This window comes from Aulostomus chinensis, chromosome 16, assembly GCF_037954235.1.
Source record: "Aulostomus chinensis isolate RoL2024-O1b breed Wild chromosome 16, RoL_Achi_v1.0, whole genome shotgun sequence".
In the NCBI taxonomy this organism is placed as follows: domain Eukaryota; kingdom Metazoa; phylum Chordata; class Actinopteri; order Syngnathiformes; family Aulostomidae; genus Aulostomus; species Aulostomus chinensis.
In genome coordinates, this window is record NC_141335.1 from 26,889,139 (window position 1) to 26,898,356 (window position 9,218).

The 9,218-nt window shown below is 48.3% G+C and overlaps 1 protein-coding gene across 3 annotated transcripts in view; it reads right to left on the reverse strand.

Annotated features, from left to right (window-relative positions):
• Positions 1–9,127, reverse strand: part of wdr27 (WD repeat domain 27) — a 44,845-nt gene extending 35,718 nt beyond the window's left edge. Inside the window, exons 1-12 of one of the 3 annotated variants that reach the window (XR_015109598.1) lie at positions 7,859–9,127; positions 7,130–7,271; positions 6,806–6,930; positions 6,596–6,709; positions 6,444–6,495; positions 6,284–6,354; positions 6,104–6,194; positions 5,907–6,009; positions 5,262–5,353; positions 4,684–4,748; positions 4,108–4,220; positions 2,100–2,173 (exon numbers count right to left, since the gene is read on the reverse strand). Coding sequence is in view for 2 of the 3 variants with exons in the window: in XM_086181262.1 (XP_086037388.1) it covers positions 2,100–2,173; positions 4,108–4,220; positions 4,684–4,748; positions 5,262–5,353; positions 5,907–6,009; positions 6,104–6,194; positions 6,284–6,354; positions 6,444–6,495; positions 6,596–6,709; positions 6,806–6,930; positions 7,130–7,271; positions 7,859–7,996 (1,180 nt within the window). In the remaining variant the exon portion in view is untranslated. The remainder of the gene's footprint in view (positions 1–2,099; positions 2,174–4,107; positions 4,221–4,683; positions 4,749–5,261; positions 5,354–5,906; positions 6,010–6,103; positions 6,195–6,283; positions 6,355–6,443; positions 6,496–6,595; positions 6,710–6,805; positions 6,931–7,129; positions 7,272–7,858) is intronic. The other 2 variants (XM_086181263.1, XM_086181262.1) reach the window with 2 other exon arrangements.
• Positions 9,128–9,218: the final 91 nt, after the last annotated feature.

Sequence of the window (9,218 nt, forward strand, 5' to 3'; positions counted from 1 at the left end):
GTGTCGATCATCCATGTGTAGAAATTAGCTTGCTGTTAAAACACAGCAAAATGGCAGCAGCGAGTTACCATGGAAACATGACAAATGTTAGTGCTTTCAGATTGCTGCTAAGTCTTTAATCCCACCAAACTTTTTTTAGCTAAACACACAGCCAGTCTTGTCAGCTGGCCCAGAGAGATATAAAAACATGTAATAATGCAGACAGCGACCAGCTGGTCCCGTGCAGACCCACATCTGGAACTGAGGAACTGATCTCAGGCCTGTCTTATCTTGGAGTGCTTTTCTTCTTTGATCAGCGGTGCCAATGTTCAATCCAGGTTTGGCGAGACAGAAGACATTTAGTCACTATGAATGTAACGAATGAGGTGTTTGTGGTGTTTACATTAAAACTTCATTGTCCCCTGGTTTAACTTGGAGGGTTAAAGAGGACATTTATCGAGAAGTCATGCCTATGACTCCCAATCAGAGCCTTAGAAAGCAGATGTGGAAGATTAATTTGGGTTATATTAATTATTCAAAAAATTGCGGCTTTTTTAAGGGTTGTGCATGAGAGTCCCAGAGCAGGAAGCCTGTCAGAAACCAGACATGTTACAATCCGGTGATATAATCTCGACATTCCTCAGCAAGCCCGTGGGCTGCTGGTGTATTAGGATCAGCTCGCTTCATAGGACAGTAAAAATCTTCTGCCAGGATCATTCACCCTGACTGAGCCCTAGAAACACTGGTGGACTAGAAAATCTGAAACAAAAGGAGAGTTCAGCATAAATCTCCTGGACAGGTCATGCCTGCGTGAAGTCGGAGGTCAGCTTTGTGCTACCTTTACCTCCAACTTTGTGTAACTGCTCACTTGCGAGGCACTCAGAGTGACCTTTCGCCAAATAAATGGTTTACAATATTTCTATCATGTATTATCACTGAGAGAAAGAACTGTTTGTTTTAGCCTGACATGCAGCTTCATAGTCAACATAGGAATGAAATGATCTGAATCATCATTACCATTAAATTAGCACCTCCTGTCCTTCAGGGTACGCTGTGCTTTCAGTCGCCCCAACGGACGAACCACCACCTTCCAGTTTTGTTTGCTCCTTTTGGTTCTTTTATGAATTTTGTCATGAAAGCAGGTTGAATCTCTTTGAGCTGCATTGTCTCAGCAGGCTGATTACTTCAGTAATCATTTGTGCCCTGTAACTCAAAAACATTACAATGTTTAGTGACTCATGCAAGACGTTGCACCTCCTCTGATGACCCTTCTACTAAAGCAGAGTTGGACAAACGCCATCAGGCTAAAAGAGATGCCTCGTCATCATCACCATCATCATCATCATGACAAGCCGGCTTCAGTCCACGGTTATGTTCCATGGCAGTACAAGGTCACAGCACATCTCCATCCTGCACCCACAGCTCCTCTGAAAGAGCTCCTTCATGCTTACACCAGACTTGCAATGGAAAGGTTTTCTTTTCCAGGAGCCTCAGAGGTTTATGGTCTGATTTGTGTACCATTCTGTAGATATCCTTCAGACCACAAAGGGGCAACATGGTGGGCTGCAGCACTCCCTAAATGCTTGTGGCTTTCAGTCTGACATTACAAACTCCCCTGAAGATTCCCTACGTCGTCTGGCAGGAGTCGGGCCTCCTCAGCAGCGCTCCCCCGACAGCCCTGTCAGAGCGGACTGGGAATCTCCTGCAGAGGCTTTCACACTGCCAGGTCCTAATGATATGCCAAAGAACCACAAATAGGCTCACTTTACCGAGGAATGCGTGACTGCAAGCATCAACTGTACAACTGGGCTAATTAGTGACAATCTAACATGTTGAATTTTGTGCCTGTCAACTTATGTGGCTAACAAAAACTGAAGGGAACCTAATACCACATCAGTCTCCCCTCAGAGATGCAAGCTTTCCATCCTCTCTGCTAATAGATCACATGGAGGTTTTCAGAAGCTCCAGTCATGGCCAAACATTCTAGAAAGTCTTATTTCAGTGAGTCAACTTGTGGTCAGAAGAACTATAAAACTGGTCATATTTCTAAAACCCAGAGTCATAAAACTGTACTTTTGATTTCATGTGCTCAAGTGAGACAAAGGAAGATGGTTGCTGACCTGTTTTCTTAGAATGGTTGGCCTCTTTCCTCTGCAACACAACATTCAGGGGAGACTCAAGCAGTGGAGGGGAACTGAAAAGAGGGGAGGGGGTTATGGGGGTGATGCAGGGAAAGAGTTACTGGAAATGCAGGATTATTAGTCCTTCTAATACTCAGACCCATGATAATACTGACTCGGGAAAAAACAGATGGAAATGTCAACGGAACAGTTGTGAAGCCAATTTAAGGGACACACACACACACATAAGTAAGCACGCACACGCACAGACACACACACACGCACAGACACACACAGACACACACACGCACAGACACACACGCACAGACACACACACGCACAGACACACACACACACGCACAGACACACGCACAGACACACACACACGCACGCACGCACAGACACACACACGCACAGACACACGCACGCACAGACACACACACGCACAGACACACACACACACGCACAGACACACACACAGACACACACACACACGCACAGACACACACAGACACACACACACGCACAGACACACACACGCACAGACACACACACACACGCAAAGACACACACACACACGCACAGACACACACACACGCACAGACACACACACACGCACAGACACACACACATGCACAGACACACACACGCACAGACACACACACACAGACACACACACACGCACAGACACACACACATGCACAGACACACACACGCACAGACACACACACACACGCACAGACACACACACGCACAGACACACGCACAGACACACACACACACGCACAGACACACACACACACGCACAGACACACACACACGCACAGACACACACACATGCACAGACACACACACGCACAGACACACACACACACACACACGCACAGACACACGCACAGACACACACACACACACACACGCACAGACACACACACACACGCAGACACACACACACACGCACAGACACACGCACAGACACACACACACACGCACAGACACACACACACGCACAGACACACACACACGCACAGACACACACACGCACAGACACACACACGCACACGCACGTTGTTTCTCCACAGATGCTGGCCCTCTCATAAACAACAGAAACACCTTGACTCCCTCGTATTGAGAGTTCTGTCGTGCTGAGCTGATTATCCTGCAGCTCATGAGTTGCACATTGGTGGAGAACAATGAGGGCTTCTTCACTGTTTACTGTTGGATCGGACTCTTCGATTCATCGTGTAAAGAGGGACGGGTAAGTCCTGGGAATATCCTGCCCCAGGCAATAAACTAAGAGCGATAAATATGATTTTCTAAAATATGTACTGACAGCCTCATTAAAACTCAAGCTTTAATGTATCAAAAATGTTCCCAGTCTCGGGTCATTTACTGAGAAAAGTATTTTCAGACTGAAAACTCACAGAGGAAAATGAGCTTGTTGTCTCCTGCGTTTTCTGAAGACTGTGTTGTGATACTGCTACTGAGTACAGGCACAGCTGGTACTTGTAACTTCTGGCCTGTTTGTATGTTCAGGAGGACTCTACCAACACAGGCATCACGCTGATCTCCAAGTCTTCCTGTTTTTCAGGGAGTCAACATATCTAAGAACAACTGCACATTTGCCTTGGAAGGAACGCGGCAACTTTTTGGGGAAATATTCGAATTGCCCACTGTCTGCAGAGCCAGACAAGAAGATAGAAATCCTCCTCCAGGCTAGTTAGCTTAGCACAGTGACTGGTAGTGGGTGGGAAGTGTTAGCGTAGCTCCGTCTCTGCCTGCATTAATATCAGGAGGGTTGTGTGTAACCTTGGTGATGAATACCAGTTTAACATGAGGAGACGTTGCAGTGGTAGAATCAGACACGTAGCCGGAACTACTTTCCTGACTGCCGGCCATTGTGCTAAGCTAACTAGTGGGGTTGTCAGAGAAGGGTCTCTCTTTTCTTGTATGTCTCTGGGGACAGTTTCTCCAAAACATCGATGTGTCCCTTTAACTTCAGGGTTACCTTGGCAACACCGACAGGCCTTCTCCTCCAGCACGGATTCTCCTCAGGTCACACGGGCTGAACTCCAACAGGGCCGCACATGAAGTAAACAACGAACTGACTAAAAACACCATCTGTGTGTCAAGAATTCAAGAATGAATTTATGCAAACGGTTGTCAAAGCAATGGAATTACTCCATAATTGTTTTAGAAAGAGTAATGAAGAACATATGTTTATGAGTAATGTTCAGGAAAATGGAGACAACAGTTGATCAGATGGTTCTACTTTTTGATGCAGCCCAATAACACACAATTGCTTCTGTGAAAGAATAACAAGAAACTGTTCTCGTTCTTAAGGACAACCACAGTGGGATGTGTTAGAACGTATATTTCTACTTGTCCTAGAATGGATTGTTCAAGTGTATGAGCCCATTAGCGCTTAACAAAACACTTCAGTGAGCAAATAAACATGGATTAAAGTGGTGTCTTTCCACAAATTCAGGAGTAGCTCATGATAGTTTCACGTGCAAGTAGCCAAGCCTGCCTGGGGTTGAGTGGAATGTTGAGATCTGGTTTGTTAAGGTGCTTGATTACTCACAGAGTCGTCCCGTCTGCCAGAGACGGACCACAACCCGGCGGTCGTGATGCTCAAGTTGGGGTGGTCTAGAATAAGAATTCATGGGTGTAACTGCATCGATAACAACATATTTGGTAATAAACACACACTGAAACAGAAAACAAATAACAGACTCTTTTTTTCAGTGGCATGGATTTTCCAATGAATGCTTTAGACATTGATGACTCTGTTTTCAGGAAATGTGAATATTGTAAGCTTGTATGAGTAAATCATCTCAGTTGAACACCCTCAGGAGGAACTACGCCCCTCTGGGGGGAACAAACTGTAACTTGCACCAAAGTCTGTTTAAAATACACGGAAGTCAACTCAGCCTGTTCCCAGTTTAATGGACTCGGGCAGAATGGAGCTGTGGACCGAGCCGGGCCTGCCCCACTGTGTGAGGAACTGTGTGCCAGAGAGAGGAGCACTTTGTTCATATGCAGTTAAAACAAGAAGGTGGCTGGTAGGTTTTGGAGTTAGGGAGACCCGCTGCTCTGCCTGGGGATGGATTCAATCAAATCCTGGTAACTATGGCAACAGGAAGAGCACCCACAGCATACCTTTGAAATACAACACCGTTAGTAGTTCCGAGGCCGCTAGATCGACCACGTAGAGGCCATCGGTGCTTCCAACACAAAACCAGCTGTTCTTCCTGCCATCAGCAACACACAATAACATGGAAACAACAGCGTTAGAGTTGGCGTCATTCGACAAGACAAAGCAACCTCAGCCGGCGGGCGCAAGGCAGCCCTCCGCCGGGGTCTGACACAGAGCAGTGGGGTCGTTAGGCTGGTTCTGTTTTAGTGCATCGTTAACTTCCTGCTGAGCGTGTGCTTCTGTACAGGATGGAGACGGTTCCAGCCCCAGCAGGGAGTTTTATGAGATTGTTGCAGTTTATGTGAATTAAAGTGTACGTTTGGTTGAAAAATGAGCCGCGTGCTTTTGAGTGGAACAATAATGAGGCAGTGAGGCGGCTGGGGCTTCGCAGGCAACACGCTGACTGCTGATGTCCAAGAAAACAACAGACACACACTCTGCTGTACACTCTGTTATACTTCTGAGGACTGCGACGGTGGCACTTTTGTAAGTTAAAGCTGAATATGTTCACTCGTGCTAATTAATTTGAAACTACAGCAGTAGAACAAGGCAGCTCGGCCCTGGGGTCCTACAAACGGGTCAACCTGCTCACGCTGATGTTCACGTACTTTTCCTTCTGACTGCTGGACTCATTAAATGAGCAACACGGAGCCATGAGGAGGACTGGCTTGGAGGTCTCCACGTCATCGACAGCTGATCGCTCCGTCACTCCTGTATGGGATCAAAAGTCACGTGATCCAAGTCACCTACATGCTACAGTGGTCTAAACTTGCTGTCTGATCTTGTCATTGATAGGTTCTACAACCACCAGCTTGATGTCTTTTTTCCATCTTCTGAAGGTCAATTTTGGTCACAAGCTGACACTTGATGTCATCCTGGAGAGAAAAGCACCAAACCTAAACCAGACACAGAGGAACATGTTACACAACCGCTGGAATCTCTGTCTCCATTGTCCGTTTTGAGGGGTTCTGTGTGCGTTAATGACCTGCCCCTCAGTTGAGCCAGTGAGAATGTGCTTGTTCCCCTCCAGGAAGAACACACTGAGCAGCGGAGCAGCTGGCGAGAGCAGGAGGAACATACAGAACACACACACTTCACCAACAACGCAGTTTTAGTGCATGGATGTTTCGACGCAGATAACATACCTGCCAGTACAAAGGAGTGGTAAAAAATGGATTCTGTTTGTAAATCCCACACCTGAAAAGGTAAGACATGAAGTATTTGCTCTGATACAAACCTACATGGTCACAACTGAGACAGTGGACCACACTTTCATTTGTGATTCTTAATCCAGCACCTTGAAGGTTCGGTCCTCGGATGTAGTGACAAGCATGTCTGGGTTCCAGGGACAGAACTCTGCAGATGTTAAAGGTCCCAGGTGGCCAGTCAAGCTCGAGATCACTTCCTGTTTCTGGTGGCGGAAAACACAACACTCACAGCAAAGGTCAGCCTGTAATTGATAGAAATGTACTGCTCCTGAGGCCAGTCAGTCACGAGAATGCTGTACCTGTGAGTGGAGGATGTATGCAGTCGCTCCGGAGCACGCAGCTACCCGCTCGTCGCCACGGCAGAACGAGAGATGGACCACTTCACCCAGTAAGGTCCCAATAACCGTTCCAGTTGCTTCTTTGCCTGTAACCAGATCCCATCAGAAAAAAACTCCTCTCATCTTCCACTAGAGGGCAGGCTTGTCAAGATCTCTCCTCCAATGAGAGATCAGAAGCAAACTCGCAGCACCTCAGTGAATACCAGTGAGTGAGGACACCAGAGAGGCGTGGCCCCCCCCCCCCACCTCACCATCACCCCCTCACCCCCAGAGACATTTACGTACCTTCTCTCCTTCTCCGCTGGCACAGTTCGATATCCCAGACAATGACGTAGTAAGAGGAGGCAGAGCAGAGCAGGGGGGGGCTGCTCCCCTTCCCAAAAGTCATGGCCGTGATCTCTCCCCGGTGGCCGGTCAGCGTTAAGGGCTGCAGACAAACAAGCAAACATGGACCACAGCCGTAAATACTGGGAGATGCACAACAAGCAAACACCTGTGGTCCTGGGCCCAGGTAAAAGGTGAGGATGCAGAGGGTGGTGTGGGGGCAGGTAACCTCCAGACCCCCACCAGGTCAGAACTCATCACATGATCAGACTGGCAGGCAGAGTTCGCGCTCTAGCAGGGACGCAGCTGCAGGCCAGACGCCCCCAGCAGGGACCACCCAACCTCCCAACCCTCTGACACGCCTCGCGCTTTAGTCCCATCCTCGTGCACGGAGCAGAGAGCGACTGCAGTTCTCGTGGTGGGGGGAGACTGACGGTGTGAGTGCGTCTTCCGTCCTCCAACAACTGAAATGAAATTATGACTATCGTTGCTCAACTACGCATGCGCTCTTCTCCAACAGCTCTCCCGGCCGGAGCGAGTCCGTGTGTGCTGCTGGACTACAACTCCCAACTCCGGCAACAGGCTGACAGAAGGCGTTAGCCAGCCTGCTAGCCTTGGGACATTTGTAGAGCGACAGTTAGGACGTAACGGTGCAAGCAACCAGTTACACAAGTAGCGTGGAACACACACCTGCCGTTCTACGTCCACGTGACTGTAGACCCGGATCTGCCCGCCATGCAGGGGGATGCCGCTGTGGGACGGACAGCTCGCGAGCTGCTGCCGGGACAGCAGTCGGTCACCGGGCAACCGGAGTTTCTCCGTTATCATCCTCGGGGCTCAGGTCCAACCACCGCCGCCAACCTTCGCCTGCTCGTTCGTTCCGGGCTGGTGGACCACCCACCAGGGACCGCCACGACCACGGCGGTGTGCCGCTACCTGTCGTTGCTAGGACACCTGTGACTACGACACCTCGCTAGACAGAATAAATGTATTCATTCTCTAGCACCTTCACTCCCGCCCAGTAGATGGCGTCCTGGCCCCGTAGAGCTCAGTGGAACCACACCAAGAGAACAATAAGACTCGTTTTCGTCAATATTTAAACATAATGAGAGTGTTATCAAATTAAATACTACTATTGCTTCTAACAATAATAATAAAATTATAACTGATGACGATATACATCAATACAACAATGAAGAAGATCATAAAAACATAAAAAGGTAACAAAGGCAATAGAAACAACAAAACCTCAGACACAAGAATAAAATAGACCAGGGGTCACCAACCTTTGTGAAGCAGGGAGCTGCTCCTTGGGTACCAATTAATGCAAAGGGCTACCATGCTGACACACATAGAGATTGTGTTCATACAAAATTTGTTTTTTTTAACCTCTTTATATAAAAACCGTTTATACGTAGATTCACACCAATGCAAGTGTGATTAAAAAATAGAAACAAAAAATGAGATGCAGCTCACTGGTGAGTGGCGCTGTGGTGAGCTATCTTTAGAACAGGCCCACAGGCGACTCATGTGGTCCTTGCGGGCGTCCCTGTGCCCGCGGCCGCCACGTTGGTGACCCCTGAAATAGACCATACAAAGGCAAAAGCAAAACCGCGGACTGCACAGGATCCGGTTCTGGGTTCACGCCTAGTAGAAGAAACTGCTGGTCTGGCGCTGGAGGAGAGTTCCACCGTGCCGGAGCCACAACACATCAGCTGCAGACATCGGTGACCTACTGGAGGGAAGGTCCCAGGTCCTCAGGGGCCCACCGAGCTTAGAGCCATGAGCGTAAACCAGGACCCTAAACTGAGCCCTGGATCTGAAGGGGAAGTGTGATGCAAGCATGTGTATTAAAAATGTCATATAATATAACAAGTATTTCCTTAATGTGTTAATAAAACGATAAACCCCCAGACAGCCACTGAGTCCTGATGTGGTGGGGGGCCTGTAATCACAGTCAGCCCCCCCCCCCCACCAACTCGCTGCGGCAGGAATAGAAAAGACCTCAGAGGACACGAGGTCTTAAGTGGATTTTAAGAGGCTGAGGATA